Source organism: Dromaius novaehollandiae, chromosome 5, assembly GCF_036370855.1.
Source record: "Dromaius novaehollandiae isolate bDroNov1 chromosome 5, bDroNov1.hap1, whole genome shotgun sequence".
In the NCBI taxonomy this organism is placed as follows: Eukaryota; Metazoa; Chordata; class Aves; order Casuariiformes; family Dromaiidae; genus Dromaius; species Dromaius novaehollandiae.
Genome location: NC_088102.1, coordinates 37,908,719 through 37,926,142, shown reverse-complemented (window position 1 = coordinate 37,926,142; position 17,424 = coordinate 37,908,719). Strand labels below are relative to the sequence as shown.

Here is a 17,424-nt window from a genome sequence, read left to right as displayed (position 1 = left end):
GTGAAGTTTATGGTTTGCTTTTATGAGATATTTTATTTTTGTTGTATTTTGGTTTATATGGTTATCTTATGGTTATTTTATATTTTGGTATATACCTATACCAATAAATCTGTCCATATGTGGAATTAACTTGTGTGGGCCATGGACACCTTCCTTTGCCCTTCATAAGAACTCACCTTGCCGTGGACACCTGAGGCTGAAGAGAGGTCACCTGGTCTGGAGTATGGTCCAGTCACACTTTGCTCCATGTAGCTGGGCCAAAGCTGGTGAGTGACACCCCCACCCTCCCACTGCTTCGCAGCTGTAAAAAGGGGCACGCTGACAGAGAGGGTTGAAAGACCAGCGACTGCCTGGGCGACTGTTGCCATGAAGCCGGGATGGGGCTGTATGGCACCTCTAAATCTCATGAGGACATCTCCAAAGGCTTTGATAGCGGAGACCTGGTAGCAGTTTGTGTTTGTATTGCTATTTATGGGCTCCAAGTAATGTGGCTGTTTACAGATGTCATTTTGCCAAGATGTTAGGGTCTCGTAAGTTTTCTTGAGCTCCTTATCGCTCCTGAAATAGCAAAGGATTAGGAAATAGCAGAAGTGGATTTAAATACCTCTTCTCCTACCTCCTCCCCCACAAATACCCCCTTTCCTGGCATATGAGTCTGCAGGACTTCTGCTAGTAAATATATTAGAAAATGACCTAGAAAAGGGATGAATGGGGAACTGACAGAGCTTGCTGATGATACTAAGATATTTGTGGTATAAAGGGCAAGGACAACTACAAAGAATTGCAGAAGGATTGCTCAAAGTTGAGTGGAAGTGTGATAAAACAGCTGAGGAAATTCAACACAGAGAACTGTAAAATGATACATGTGAGGAAAATATTTTCCTAATTTGTCGTCTCTAATGACTGTCTCTAGATTAACTATTATCAATAAAGAATGAGATTTTAAGGTATAGTAGATCTGTAAAAACACATTGTTCAGAAGCAGTGTAAAACAGATTCATTATTAGGAAATAGCGAACACATGGAGATCATCGTTATGCTTTTGTGACAGTTATGCCTTTGAATCCTATGTGTAGTTCTGGTCCCTTTATCTCAAAAAGAATATAGAAAAACTGAAGAAAGTGCAAAGAGGGGCAACAAAGGTGATCCAAATTATTGCCCCTGTGAGACTAAGTATGGACACAAAGGCTGACTACATAGATTAGGCTTCTTAATCCACAAGGTAGCCATCTATAAAATTATGGTTGGCAAGGTGAGGGTGGCTTCTCATTGTTTACTCTAATACAAAAGCTAAGAGACATGAACTAAAACAAGTAGGTGGGAGTGAGAACAAAACAAAGCAAATAATGCTTTACACTCTGCTTAGCTGAGCTTTGGAAGTCCTTCCCACAAACACTGTGGATGCTGGGAGAGTATTTGGAAGATGCAGCTTTATCTACTTGCCATGCATTTGCACTGTGCTCCCTGAGATACGAGCTATCAGCTGTGTGCACATGGTTGTAGAATTAGGTACCACTTATTGGTCCAAACAACATAACTTTTCAAAATGATGAAGTGATTGGTTGCTTCGCTACAACAGACAAACCTCCCAGTTAGTAAATGCTTTTGTCAAACAGGTAATAATGTGTTGTTGTTTTTGATGCGCTTTACATCCTTGATGTGGTAACTCTCACCCGTCTTGCTGATCTTTCTGATTTCTGTTTGGCAATGGTATACTTTCGGACTAGCTTGGGCCACAGTAAAATCAACATGAGTATAATACCACATACTGATGAAGGCCGCTTTGCATACTTTCTCGTCAGTCTGGTGGGACAGTTTTTTGTTGTGCTAGTGGCTGGTAACATGTCAGTATTCTTTGCATTGGTGGCCTTATGTCTACAATTTTATTTTGGTCAGATGATTTCATCTTGTTCCAGATTCTCTTGGGCCCAGTCCACTGTTTTAAAGATATTTTCACCATTCACTTAGCTCTTTGTCAAGCAAGACTTCTGTGTTTATGAAAGCAAATGCACCAGAATATGACTCTGATAATCTGGCACTGTTCAGTATCTACAAGGGGAGTAAATCAGGTTTTTGAGATCTTATCCTGCCATTGTTTATAATGTAGTTTTTGCATGGGTTTATCTTCCAGAAAAGTCTTATCTCCTCTTACATTTTTCTTAGTTACTTCTAGTTTTGAATCACTGGTTTCCAGGGTCATGACAGTGCATTTGCTTTCTCTGGTGTGTTCAGATTAATTATGGAGTTCCTGGTGAATATAGTCAGTTCTCAGTTCTGCTTGTGAATTAACCCTGCAACAATTAAGTTGGCTGTCTGTAATTTTAAATCCCAACTGGGTCCATGCAAAGCAAATGCAGAAGTCCCTGCACTGGAACAAGGGAGGCTATGCAATGCTCAACAAGTGACTGCAAGGAGGCAGCTCAAGCTGCATAGATGGTGCTGAGGTGGAGCAGGTAATCCGAGCCAGACCAGTCTGACAACTGGAACCATTCTCTACAGCGCCCTTTTGAATGCTTTATATTCCAGGAGCTTTGTCAGCTTATGTGCAGCATGACACGAATGCACAGAGCAAGTCTTAATCTAATGCTGAATGAGAGTCACTAAGCCCTTTCAGAAAAACATGCAATTAGCAGTACATCACGAGGCAGTAACATTTGCAAAAACTACAAGCTTTTCCTCCCTGTGAGTTAGCCAGTAAGTGTCTGCATTTCAGTGTTAAGTTTATATCCAGCAAGGGAACTCACCTTTCTGGGTGAAGGCAGGGATATACTTACTAGAAAACAAGCAGCAAGTCTGGAAAAAACATAAAAGAAATATCCATAAAGGAAACTTTAAAGAAACATAAAAATGTGTGGTTTTTTTTTCCCCACTCTGCTTTAATATGGATCTTAAGCTGCTGGCAGTACAGTGCAGAAATGGTAGAGCTGTTGGGTTTTGTCTTTTGAGACTGGCTGGCTTTGGGGGTTGGGGAAGCTGACAAACCATTCAGTATTTATAATTATTAGATATGATGTTCCTTATTGTGAGATTGAGGCACTTAAATGCTCCTGTGGACACCTAGTTTGTTCCTATTCAATACAGACTGCTGCATTAACTGTCAGCAGCAGCTGCAATTGCTCTCCTCACTACAAGTCCTTTTAGTCCAAAAATAGTTGCAACTTTGACCATCTCATTGTCCACTTCTTCTAGAACTATCTCTGTGCTTTCTTCCACTACATGCATAAACGCCCTTCCCTGTCTAACCTGAAGTGCCAAAACTTCCTTAGCTGTTTCACAGGAGTTACGCTAGATGACTTAAGCTCCAGACATGAGACTACCATACATATAAGACATTTGAGCAAAAAGCTGCTGCCCTGAAATTTTGGGAAATTTGTAAAATCACCTCACAAAAGAAGTATTAGGTTGGAAATTTATTCCTGTGTTTATTTGGAATAAAAGACTACTAGAAGTGTTCAGAAAGTGCCAGCATAAATGACAGACATTTTTCATGTTTTTTCTGATATTAAAATCCAGTTTTAATGTTCATGCTAAGGGAAAAACAGTGTTTTGTGTCGCTTTGTGTGTAAGCGTTTCAACAGCTACCATCTTCTTTCCTATGCTTATTTTCCTGTCTGGTAACACACAGGAAGATTGTCAGACCAATCTGTTGTTTGGTACTATAGCCTGGATTGCTCTTTGACTCCTCATCTGATACCCTCCCAACTAATTCTTCACAGGACGTACAAAGCTATGTATTCAAATATACCAAATAAATGTATCCAAGAAATAGACTCTACCTTTAAAACATCTTTAAAACAAACTTGGTTGCTGATGAACTTGCTTCCTGAGAGCTGCATCTTCAATCTGGATCAATATTTATTCCTTTTTCCTATCTGACCTTTCCCCTTACTTTGCTTGTCTTCTCTTTTCAAACTGCAGATAGAGATATCTGAAAACATCTGTGTTGCTATCATGTAAGAGATCATGGCTGTGGGGTGTTTCTTTTGTTTTGTTTTAATGTATAATTCTCTTATCCAACACAAAACCCCGCAAACAGTTCACATGATGGTGCTGTTTCTGAGAAGCTAAGTATTAGAACATATGAGAGAGCCATAGGAAGTGCCAGACTGGGTCATTTTAGCCTGGCATCTGATTTCCAAATCAGCTGTGAAATTAGAGGTCTCATCATAAAGTCTCAACCTCCAGACGTAGTTCCTGCCCTGCAAGCACTGACACAGGTATCAGCCTGGAGAGCTTTCCTGAGCGTGGCTCAGGGCAGGCTGTTCACGTTGCTGTCGTACAAAGGATGCGAGGCTGGCACCCGCCGTTGTGACGCTGGCAGACCTGGAACCGAGATAAATGGAAGGAAATGGTAGATACAGTCACTATAGTGGCAGTTTCAGAGGTCAGTGCAGGATATGCGCAGACTCCCTGTGGCCCGAAGACCATCTTTATTGGTCATGAGGCAAGTAGCACTTCTTCAGGACTTAGACAAGTCAAAAAAGCCAACCTTTAGTGCATACTGCAGGCTTGACAAGATGAGGAAGGCAAAGAGAGAGCCTACAGAATGATTCCAGTTGCATATCGCCTCAAAGCAGTATCCATTTTGTAATATGTTTTAAGTGCAACCCTCCAGCCCAAAAATCCAAAAGGCTAAAGATGCCATGTTAATTAGTTATCTCCGAGCCATACAGTTCTCTAATAACTACCTAGGGAGATCAAAGACAGCTCATCTGTCTTATGTGATGTTTAGCATAATTTAATATCAAGATAGAATGAAGGTTATGATTTCTGTAATTAAAGTTTTGAAATCAGTACTTGATAAGGGCCGGTCTATTCTATTTGGCTGGTTGATTATGGCCAATTTTTGTATAATATTTCACATCCTGGGCTACAATCAAGGTTCTGGTACCAGCTAGCCAGGATACCCAGGTAGGATGCCAGGATACATTGTAGGATTTGCAGGTCATTGTAGCATTGTGCCAGGACTTTGAAGGACCACTGCATATGTTTCTACCCATGATCATCTCCATGTATAGGTGCTGAAGAAAATTATGTAAAAAGGAGAAAACTACAAATGTTGGAAAACCAGCCTTATTCTTCAGTCATTGCTGGCATTGCTTCTGGTTGTTAAGTTACTATTTTGATAGTGTTGAAGCCTTAGCTAGACAAATAAAAACAGCGAAAATATTCCTTAAAATATTTCCATTCACAAGTTTCAATCCTTGAACCAAAGCAACCACATACTTAAAGAGGAGTCTGATCCATCTGGCCTTGATTTCTCTTCTGAAGCCTCCAACCTTCCGTTAAATAGTGTTTTGGGAATGTCCAATAAAAAGTGTTTTGAAATCATCTATTTATTTTGTAATAACCAAGGCCAATTCTTCAGACAGTAAATTTTAGGTTTGATAATCAAGGCCTACTTGTAATTATGATTTAAAGTTAAACTGCTCCCACAGTTACTTCTCCAACATACTGCTATTGCTTTCAGTGTTGACACTTGGCTTGGCTGTGTGTATCTCTCTCAGAAACTGCAAAGCTTATTTTCTCGCATAAAACTTCTAACACTGGACACAGGGCATTACTAAACACAGTGGCTAAAGCAATTAATATGATCTGTGATAGGATTTTCATCTGGAAAAATTTTATCTTGATTGTTTTAACCTCTAAATGCTTTATTCATTACAATGGTGGTTAAGTGGCATGATGCTGAGATACGGTTTAAATGGACCCATGCACAGTATACAGCGTAGTACTAATACCTCTCTCAGCCCCATTCATACCGGGTAACAGTTTTAATGTAAAACAGACCCGAGATATTCATGCTTAGGTTTTCTCACATCTCTCTTTTATCTTTGTCTAACATCTCTGACTGCATGAGCAATCTTTCCTCAGATTGTTGTTACTGGTGTCCTTTATGAATTTCCAATTTTCTCTGCATATGCTGCCTGGTATTTGCATGTAGTAACTACTAGCTATGTAATAATTTGGATTATAATGAAGAGAGTGCTGTTCTACATCATTTCTCAGAGATGAGTTAAGTCTTCTCACTTTTGCTACCTCGGTGGTCTGCATTACTGATACAGTAAATACAGGCATTCATGAATTTAATTCGATACCATCCTGCCAATTGATAGAGAGATTACATTCATTGTACAAGTATTGACTTGCAGTCCAGAACAAAGAAATATGATCAACAAGTTGCGTTAACATTTTTCTGAAAGAACAGTTGCTGGTGTGCCTTAGAAGGCAGGTGAGCGTACACCGTGTTCAGTCTTTGCAATGGCCCGTGTGCGTTGTATCGAGGCTGTTGCCAGGCAAAGAATTTTGTCTTAAAACCAGCCCCAGGGGTGCTCTCTGCAGTTATCATAGAACTACAAATCTGCTCCACCGTGGCATTCAGGACTTGAATCCGGATTTGTGTCCTTGTCCTCTGACTTCATGGATGGAGTTGATGGGATAGCATTTGACCCACGAACTCCAAGAAGTGAGGTGCTATAGGGTGCTGATACAGTGTGAATCCCAGGCGAAACATGGAATTACCAAAGTACATAATCTGGCGAGGGCTGAATAGTCACAGTACTGAAAAAGAGAATCTTGCAACATAGTGCAGCACAAGGGCTGTTTGCAACTGCCATGCAATTTAAATGGGAAAAAATATTCTCCAGCTTTGACTAGGCCAATTAACACTCCCCCCCCCCCCACTTCCAAATGCTGCATCTGTTTTGTCTCGAGAGATGAATGTGAGAGAGCTCATTTTATATTTTCACTTCGGTCATTCTACTGTATATTAGGAAATGCCCTGGATTATACATGCTGTTTCTCTTCCTTCCTGTCCTCTTCCCCCATCCCAAATACCCTCTTAAAACAGTATTTTTTGGGTTCAAACAACAAGGCTAAACTGGTGAAATTTTAAATAATGATTGAGGATTTTTTTTATTCATTTAGTTTCAATATCATTACAGAAAATGTTATGGTACAGAGTTGTTTAACATTAGTTTTATTTCTTTGCTCATTTAATTTCCACACGAATGCTGGTAACACTAATATCTGTACAAGATCAGTCTTTGATTTTTTTTTAGTTTTTAGTTCTGTACATTTTTAAATGTATTGGTTAAAAAGGCTGTCAGCACTTAAGGAAGCAATTTTTTTTGTTTGTTGAAATAAAAGGTATCCAGTTACTGCCCAAGAGTACTGAGCTGGGTGGCTGCTGGGACAAGAGAGATCCCTGAATGCACAGCGAGGTGGGAAAACCTCGGGGCTTCATTGGGTTCCCAGTGCAGCCACTCTGCTTTTGGCACTGTGCACATCAACACGAGATACAAGATAAAGAACAAGCAGAAGCTCTCTGTGAAGCAGTTATGAAGCATACTAATAAGGGAAATCCAAGTGTTGTCTACGCTAGTATAAATAAGCAGACAGCCTTGTTTTAAGAGCATAAGTAGTTGTATCTTAAAGATGAGAAAAAACACAAGTTCTGCAGGCACCTACTGCTGTCTACTAAAAGCTACCGCTATTAGAACTAGCATTGAACACACAAAGCAATTGCAAGGAAAGGAAAAAGTTGCTTTGATATAATCAGAATAAATTTCTTTGTTAAGATTTGCTTTTAAAGTTTTTTTTAAAAGGTATTTATTTAAATTCCATTTGAAATATAGTTCAAGATGTTGACTATACTGATCAACTTTTATCCAAATCAGAAAAACTAGCTGTGCCGTTGCATATTACAGGATACAGTCAATGATATGTGGACATGCATCAAAGCTTCGCTCTTGCTGGTGACATCATAGCCTTCCAATGACCATGACATCCACCACCTCCCCCTTGTGAAGCTCCACATACTGCTCTGTCTTTGGAGGTAGCATCAACAGTCCATTGGCACTGCGCATACTCATCAGACGACTACTCATCTGATTCCCTACAGGAGAGTGAAAGAAAAATTTCAGTTAATTTTTCAATTTGTTCCAAATGCCGCAACACAAGAGGGAAATGAGCTGTTCTTAGGAAGATATTCATGTTGCTAACTAACTTATCCATAGAGCTGGGATCAAAGGCTACAAGATGGAAACAGAGAACTATGTAGAGAATTAGTCAGACTCTCATTGTTCAGGTTCTCAAAAGTCTCTGCTGATTACTTTCCTAGCCAGCCTTTCACATTTTTCCCCCTCAGACTTTTATCCATGCTTCTACATCTTTTCATAGTAAATTGCTTTTCCATTGGAATTTCTAATCCTATCAAAGTTAGTTTATTTTTCAATTTGTACATTTAATTCAGATTGTACAAAAACAAAACTCAGCACAATGTAGAATCTTTTTTAATTTATCAGTTAAAAGAATGGGTTTCTTTGGGACATTGCGCTTTACAACATGTCCTGAAGATAAACAGTATCATCTTAGGAGTACTGACAAAAAATGAAAATGCAATAAAAAGTGATGCCCTTTAGTTTCTTGGTTTTCAAACTTTCATATTGACAAGGAAATAATTCCAGACAATCTTGCTTGCATAAAAAAAAGTGGTGCACAACACAAAAAATGACTTAAACTGAATACAGTTTTGTAAGTAAAGGTAACACCTTGAATCACAACTGCAAATGTATCAGAGACTAAGGGATCTTGGGAGACAACGGTAAGAATTTTCTCTAAGTAAACTGTAAGATGCATTCGGTGCCAATGTCTCCTATGGAGACTTGTGTATAATGCCTTGTATTGAACAATTTGGATGTATCAAAAAGTCAATTAGTTGTTTAAGGACCTGAATCTCTTGAGCAACCATCACAGTCAGTCTTCTAGCAGCATGCAGGTGGAAAAAGTATTCAAATATAATATTTACCTCAACTGTATCTGAGTATCCAGAAGTATCCCTAGATGGCAAACACAACTAATAGAGTACTTGGTGTACTTTAAGAGAACATACATTGCCTCTGCTATTTCTTCTACTTTTCCAATTCAGCTAGAATTGCACTTACTTGAATTGTTCCTACTTAGGCCCCAGCTTGTGTTTGTTTGGTAAAAGTAAGCAAATGGGCTTGCATGTGAGTGAGTGCAAGTAAGCTTGGATGAATGTGCATAAAAAGGAACGTGTATACCTATGCAGGCATATAGATGCATTTTTGTGTGGATGAATATAAAGGCAGGTTATTCAGATAAAGCTTTAATGATTAAGTTGGTGAGTCATATCATGAGTGAATTTTATATTAATGTACATGTATGCATGTGCACAAGTTGGTCAACAAATCAGTCTGCCTAAGGAAGCTGGTATGAAAAAACTTGTGCATGTGCTTGGTTGCTTGAAAGCATTGGTGTAGGAAGGTAAGGACCTGCGAATGGGTCTGTCAGTCAGTGTGACTGGGCACTTACCTGTACTCTGTGCCCAAGGTAGTGGTTCTTGGTGATGCCAAGTCAGTATGCACCGATGGTATTCTGGGCGGGGGTCCAATTTTACATCACATGATAACTGTAGAAGAAGCAAAGAAAGGATGAAAATGTCATGCATTTAGATTTCACTATCTAAGATAATGCAATTATTGTTCAATTATCTGATCATTATATGTTCAATTGTTTTTTCTCAATAATGAATTCTTTTTTTAAATTTGCATTTCGAGGTCAGAGAGTGTTGAGGGCAAGATCAAAAGCTGTAGGAGGAAGAGACTGTAGTATTTAGGGGAATTATAATTTTGATATTATAATAGCAAAGAGCATGTTGGAGAACGCAAGAGGTAAGCTGAATATTCCAAAGTTGTTCCTTTACTGAAAGTTTAAAGATAATATCTCTCTGGAAAAAAGCTTTATAGTTTCTGGTCTCTGGATTACACTGCATAAAGATGAAACCTTTATTCACATTTGAAATCCCGCTAGCCCTGTCAGAAAGGAAATGGTTAGCCTTTGAAATGAAAAGAAATACGTGGGATGGCTTACAATGGAATTTGTTGGAAGCATATCTGAAAATTCATGCAAAACTGAGGGTCATATTGGGGAGCCCCAAAACTGAAACACTGTAAATCATTGTCTGTTTTAGAATATTTTAGCCATGAGATAAAGAAGAATTTGGACTGCTGAAGAAGCGTAAAAGAGAGACACAGGGGACGAGTAGTAACAGAAAAGTCGGTGCATAGCCAAGAATGCTAGGAAAATTATAAAAGATAATTGTTGTTTGGTACTTCTCTTGAAGCAAAACTAGGAAAGTAACATTATAACGACATGCCTTGAAACTATATAAAATAATTTTAGTATACCTAGGATTTCTTATCCAAGTGGAATGAACAGTTTAAGGGACTTAAATTGCTTAGAGTGGGGGTTATGTGCATTACTCATACAAACAATCAGCTCAAGAACAGAAAGGAGAGGCTTCGAAGTTTAGAGTTCCTAGCTGGTAATACAGAACTACCTAATTCTCCAGGTATTTCCTAGATATTTAGACACCCTACATTTTTTTACCACAGGACCTTTACACAGCAAAGTGTCCTTCCTGCCTGGTCAGAAAATGGCTGCCTGTGTATATGTGCATCTTGATCCATTAGATGGCCATATAACTCTCAGAAATTATGGGACTGAATATTAACATTAACAGAGATCTAGAACGTGCCTTTCTTTACTGTGAACTTCTTTCCACTTGTCAAAATTAGTCTAAGTTTGAGATTCCCCAAATGAGACAGCTTTTCAAAGCTCAAACAGGAGTGTTTCAACATCAGGACAAAAATTTTTAAATACTGGACATGTTTCTTACCCTGGCTTTGATAATGGTGGGCCGAGGATCCAGGATACCCTGCATTTTCCTCAGTGCAGGAACAACAAAGAGATTGCAGGTAACAACAGCTGACACAGGGTTGCCTGCAGAGCAAAGAACAGTCGGAGGTGACTCATTCGTGCTATGCTGAAAGCAATCTCTCATTTTTATAACAATTACACTCTAAAGGATTCTAAAAAGCTTTTCATGCTATGTACAGGAAACATTTCACCCAAGTCTGCAGTGGCATGTGACAACGTGTAACTGCTCAGAGCTACATGATGTGGCTGATGATGGGCTGCCATCCTGCTCTGACCAGAACTCTCCCCTGTTCTTTAGGCCCCTGTATTGGCCTCCGTTGTCTTTTGTCTTACACAATCTTGTAGATTTGTCTGGGGCAGGGGCAGGGCTTATTGTGCACAGGTGCAGGTCCTAGCTGATAGGGCTCTCGATCCATGATTAAGGTTTCCAAGAGCTATGGAAAAATAGGCAATATTAAATAACCTTGTATTCCCTGACAGAGCGTCAAAACGCTTTAGTACAAATTCTAAGGGTTTTCTCTTGACACACCAGAGAGGAGTATGACCAACTTTCATCAAACAACACTCATCTCATGCATCTGGATTTCCCTAGGTGACAGCTCTAAAATAAATGATATCATTAGGCAGATGCTCCGTTGATCTCTCTCCTTGAAAAAAATACTGTAACAACTGAAACAGGAGAGAAAAAAGCACTAGAGAGATACCTGAAAAGCACCAGATTATCGAGAACAGGAGTCCTTGTGTAGTCAGAAAACCCTGCAAATCCAGGGCAATAAGAATAAAAAAAGAACCCTCCTAACTTAAGAGGAGAGAGGTTTGTAGCCAGATTCCCCATGAAATGCTCATTCTGAGTTCAGTGCTTTTTCAAGGCGACCCAAGGCGTAGGAGGTGAAGCAATACTGCCCTCTTTTGGTTCCACAGTGTGAGCATGACTAAAAACCCTTTAATTTTGCGAAAATCCCTTAATTCTGTGACACGTTCTTCGACTCTCTAGCTTTTTTTCTCCATTTTCAATACTTCAGAAGGGATGTACTGACCTACCTGCACAGAGTGTCTATTTGGAAGGTGGAGGGAACTGTAGGAAAACCCTGCAGTATAGTATCACTCACAAAAAACCAAGGAAATTGGTGGATGGAAAAAATAGTAAGGCCTATACCTCAGGAAGCTCTCAGGATGGGGTAAGAACTCTTTAGTACATCCCTCTGTTTCTTCTGGAAATTTCTGGGAAAACCTTACAGGCACCTTCCTTACGGGTGCCCAGACCAGGCATGGGTATGGTGAAACACCACAGTTTTTTCATGTTTGTTGTCATCTGTGCACAGCAACAAAGATCATCACAAAATGTCTTACCTGGGAGTGCAAAGATTATTTTTCTTACGCCATCAATATCCAGAGTTGCAAAAGTTGTTGGCAGGCTATGGAAAAGGAAAGCTATTTAATATTTGCATTGGACTTTGACTGAACCTACCTTCTAATGCACAGCTAAACTCAGGGCTTCTTTCACTCATTTCATAATGTGAAGTTTATTGTAGCCTTTTATCCTCATTGCCTCCTTTACTCCTGGACTGCAGAGTCACAATTATCCTAAGTTGTGTTGAGGAATTTAGGAAGTTGACATTCATATCCAGATCATCTTCTCTTATCTCCAGCATTAGTCATCTCATCTCTCCCTTCAAATCCTGACCTTTCTTTTTTTCTGCACAACTCTTCTCCTAACTGCTTGAGATATTACACCTAACCCCTTAACTCTGTTACTTTTATTCTTACTGTAATAAATATTTTTCTTACAGTAGAGCTTAGAGGTGATAATCATGAATTGTAACCTGACAGACTTTTCCTTTTCCTGCTCCTTTTCTCTGCTAAATTACTGCCTGTAATCTCTGAAACTCAGAGCGACCCAGCCCCAAGAAGAACAATCTACCAACCCTTAAAAATACCAATTTCGTATGTTAACTTTTGGGATCTGCTTAGTACTCTAAGAAGTAATGACCTATCCAGTGTTATCATTCTATTTATAAACTGCTCTGCGGCTAGCTCAGTTTTTTTCTGCTTGCGTTTATGTTCATTTTTCTTTAAAACATTTGGAAAATAAAACAAAACAGGATCTCTCTTTCTTAGCAGTTCATGAGCACCTGCTGCTTATTCCATACTGGAGCCATAATCCTCTGCTTGTGAGGACAGAACACTTAGTTTTTCCTGGTATTCAACAGTGACGTCACGAGTAGAGGATTTTGCTTCTGGTGAGGAAACATCAGTAAGAGCAGATGAACTAGTACTCAAAAATACAAATGCTGTCTTCATGCTAGAAGCCAAAGTAGAAAAGAAGTAGTATGGAAATTATACAGTTCTAGAGCAGTATTTTTTTTATATAAGGCTCTCCAAAGTTTTTTTTAGCATACTAGCGACTTTACCCTCCCTTACTCTAGTGTCTACAGCAGTAGTGACACTGGAGCAGTATTTCAGAACAGCCAGTGGTTCATGCTAGATCTTCTGCAGATGAACAAATTCAGATGGACAGGCAGAGGTGCAGCCAGGGAAGACCTAGGTGTACTACTAAAGAGCTCTCCCTCTCTTTCAGAGCTGCTCCTGAGCAGTCTTTAGCACCTTGTTATCCCAGCTACTACAATTATACAGATAGGGCAGTGCTGTGATGAGAATGTGCCTGGCTAAGAAAAGGGACTCATCCATTTAAAAAATGTTTCTATACAACTTTGTTTATTTTCATTGTTTCAAACATTAGAAAGGATACTCTATGGGAGCAATGATTAGACTGAGTTCCTCAGCTTCATCTTGAGCAAATGACTATCCCCTGGTCTGGAATACTTAGCAGATAGCTCACACTTTTCATTATTACTATTTAAATTTCTATCTGCTAGGACTAATCAATATCATATTTTACCAGGGGCAGCTGGTGTTTGAAGTTTCTGTGTTAAAATGTCCCTAACATGATGGGAACTGTGAGCTGGACCTCCAAACAACAGCATGTTATATCCAGTGCAAAACTGAGGTACGACAAATGTAAGTGCTAATTCACATTTACTGGAAACTCTGAATTCTCATAGGAGCTTTCAACAGCATCATTGGTAAAGTCTTCTGGTACTTTATTCTGACATTCCTCCTTGAAAGGCTATCACCCTGCATTAGTTCAGCAGCTTTCTGATCAAGTGGAGGAATGGTAAATCCCAGGAATCACTCTGCACTAATACAGCACATCAAAGTACAGGCATACAAACCAAATTCTAATCTTGTTTGGCTATTGGAACTTATTCATGGTGATTCTTCCTAATACAGCAATCACAACTCATATCTACGGTCTTTTAAGACCTCAATAAAATAATATATAATAAAATATAATATAATAATATTTTAAATAAAATGATATGAGACAGAGTATTTGCTCTTGTACTACAGCCAAAGAAAATGAAAGTGCTTAAGTTCTCAGTGGGCTTAGATGACCAAATGTTTTGGTAATAGTGAGAAATCTTTCCTATGGCATAAAAAGAAAATGGTGTGCTTGGGAGAAACAAGATTTCTTAAAGCTTTTATGGATAGCTGTTAACAGGTTATTGTTCCAAGTCTACAGAATGATCACCAGAAGAAGGCATTCCCTTAGCTTTCAGATAAGCTAGAATCAAAATGTAATATTCTGAATTTTCTAAGTCAGGTTATCTGTTTTTGGCAGCAGCAGAATCTGGACTGCAGGTCCCAGTTTTGGGATTTCCCTACACTGGTTGTAGCAGTATGACAGAAGCAGCAGAACAACTTCCAGCACTGGGCTGCAAAGGGCGTGCACAGGAAGAAACATGTCTTCAGCTCACTTGTTCCTTTTATGGAAAGGAGGTGATGGCAGCAGCAGCACAAGCATCAACCCTCAAGCAGTCCTTTACTGGGTTGTGTGCAGAGATACTCAGAGCATTTGTCTGTTCTCACAGCAAACACCCACTTTCTATTCTCTTCCATGGAAACAATTATGGGTTAGAGGGAATCATTCCTCAAGCTGCATTTGGGCTTCAGTTATCGGACCATGCCAACCTAGTTTGCAAACAAACTGCGCTCCATGATTAATGAGACAGAGCTGTAGAAATCTCTCCCCTCCTGTATTTGTGAAAAAGAACCCCCTATTCTCAATAGATGTAATCTTTATTGTCTCCACAAAGTACATTTCTTGACAGACTAATTAGCAGTGCTACAGCAAAGCAATACTGAAACACTGTTTTCTGTGGTAAACCAGACATAAAGCAGTGCATTTTCTTTAAAACCCTTATGTTCAATATGTCAATTAAAAAAAAAAACCTTATAAATTATTTGTCATTCCACCTTTCTCAAGAAATTCCTTGTCTACATCAATTTGAGTTATGTAAATCTTGAAGTGAGACAAGATGCTTGTCAAGCATCTCAGCAGTTAAATGCCCTTATATGTCCCAGTTATTTGTCAGTGTCTGAGCTTAGTGATCATAGCCAGGACTGTGGACATAATTGCAGTATGCCGATTTTCCTCCCTCTGATTTGCAACAGTTTTCAGAAAGATATCTATTACTGATAAAAAGTAATCTCTCTGTTCCAGTTAATTTCACCTACAAAGATGATGACTAATCTGAATAAGGCTGATTTTAATTCTTTCCCCATATCTATATATATAGCTATATATAAAAATATATATCACGTGATTTACAGTGTATTTTAAAAACTGGCATCTACTGAAACACGTATATAGCATATTTGGCCAAAAATAGACTCCATCAATGCTACCTAATTAAAAAGATTTCTTACCCTGGTTTCATAAAAACTCTGCCAAAGTGAATCTGTGCATGAAGATCAATGTCCAGCACCTGTTTAAGATAGTCCTGTTTAAATTAGAAAGAGAAAACTGATTAAGTAACATCAAAGTGTCTTACATCATTTCAGTATTCAAAGCAATTAATTAATATCAAGTAGAGATGAAAGACTTGTCAAATCCTGAAAGTGCTATAGTCCAGTGGGGAATTTCCAGCATTTGAAAAAAATATTTTCAAAAAGAAGAGGTGAAGAGCAGACTCATTTTAAGTGCCAAACCTGTCTCCATGAGGACATAGTAATATATTTACATAAAGCCAGCTGCAGCATCAGAATCTTAAAGGTCCCCACAATTACCTATTACTAAAACACTTGATGTGCCAAAGAGGGGGAAAAAACCCTTTATGATACAAAGCTAAGACTTAAAATCATCAAGTTATTTATCTTTTGCCAAAGAAGGAGTTAGAGATCTCCTAGAGCTTTTGAAATCAAGGCTCTACTGTAGAAATCATAGTTTTCTAGGATATTGTTATTATTGTAATTTCTTGGGGACATGGTCTAATGCATAGTGGTTGGATTTAGCTATCCTAAGTTTGTTAGAAATCTGTGGGTGGCTTGTACATTCATTCGAGCTAAATGATTCTGCTTGAAAACAATTGATCTAACTGTTAAAAAAACCCTGGATTTACTTTTCAGTCTTTACTGAAAATTGCTGTGCTCAAAGATGTAGTATCCTGCCTGTTGTGTTTAGTGACACTTAAGACAGAGCATAATAATCATCTCTGGAGACTTTAAAAGCACTGTATCTGAACCTCCCTTGCAGTTTTCCATCTGTTCTCATTTTGTTCAAATACTTGAAAAGTAGCAACATTTTTGGACCAGCATAAATTTAAATTCTTACCTATTGATTGTAGTGATGCAGTGTAGTAACACCCTTTTTACTTGCTATTTAATTTTTGCATGTTCATAGTTATTCCACTAAAATTGTTGAAAGCTCAGTATCAGAAGGAGAACTGTCAGTGGAATATAGAGCCTATTGCCTTTATGGTGTTGTCTTAAATTCAGGCTAAAGAGGATTTAGCCAAAATGCATAAATGCCTGGATGACCATTCAGCAGTCTAGTCACTTCCTCGTGATCCTGTGTCTGTACTACCTCACCACCTTCCCAATTTAAGGACCAGCACTTATCCTTGATTATTTTTTAGGAACACTGAGGACAATAATGGGATTGAAAATGACTGGCACTGGTTTAACTAGTTATCCATTTTCATGATATATCCAACAATATGTTTTCTACTCAGAAAAGTGACAAAAACAGCACTCATGTTTATCATCTCCTAGTGACTGTCTTTAGTACCTGTTAGTTATAAAAGGAGAGATGTGTCTTTTACCTGCCAAACTCACAGATTCAGCCTGGGATCAAAAAGTAATCTGAGTTTTCCTTCACATAAGTCATGATTAATAAATGTCCTGCAGGTTCATTTACGCCCCACCAGCATCTGTGTATCCCTATTTTCTTTGATGCTTTTGGCACAGTGATTACCAATGGGAACTCAATCAACAATTCTGTTAATGATTCAAAAGGCAAATATATCAGCTCACTGTATCTCACAGGTATTGCCCCTGTAGGACTATCAGGAGTAAAATGTGATAAAACTATTTCTATAACAGATGTAGCCCTGGCACATTCAGGAAACAGATCTGCTGAGTAAGAAAGAACCATTTATAGACTCAGTTGCTTTTCACAGTACTTTCAAAGTAGCTTTATTCTATCTTCATTTTACCTACTCTAAGAATAAAAAGAAGTCTGTTGTCTTCATGTGCTATTAACCAATCACCTTTGTCACCATAACTGCATAAATCGTTCCTTAAACAAAAAACAGATTTGCAAAGCATTCACATCAAGAA

At 38.7% G+C, this 17,424-nt stretch overlaps 1 protein-coding gene across 16 annotated transcripts in view; it reads right to left on the bottom strand.

Annotated features, from left to right (window-relative positions):
• Positions 1-6,884: 6,884 nt before the first annotated feature.
• Positions 6,885-17,424, bottom strand: part of GPHN (gephyrin) — a 321,331-nt gene continuing 310,791 nt past the window's right edge. For all 16 annotated transcript variants that reach the window (XM_064512456.1, XM_064512463.1, XM_064512461.1 and 13 more), the window contains 5 exons: positions 15,514-15,587; positions 12,094-12,158; positions 10,703-10,806; positions 9,337-9,433; positions 6,885-7,897 (listed from right to left, as the gene is read on the bottom strand). In XM_064512456.1, the coding sequence (XP_064368526.1) occupies positions 7,764-7,897; positions 9,337-9,433; positions 10,703-10,806; positions 12,094-12,158; positions 15,514-15,587 (474 nt within the window). In that variant the 3' untranslated portion in view covers positions 6,885-7,763. The remainder of the gene's footprint in view (positions 7,898-9,336; positions 9,434-10,702; positions 10,807-12,093; positions 12,159-15,513; positions 15,588-17,424) is intronic.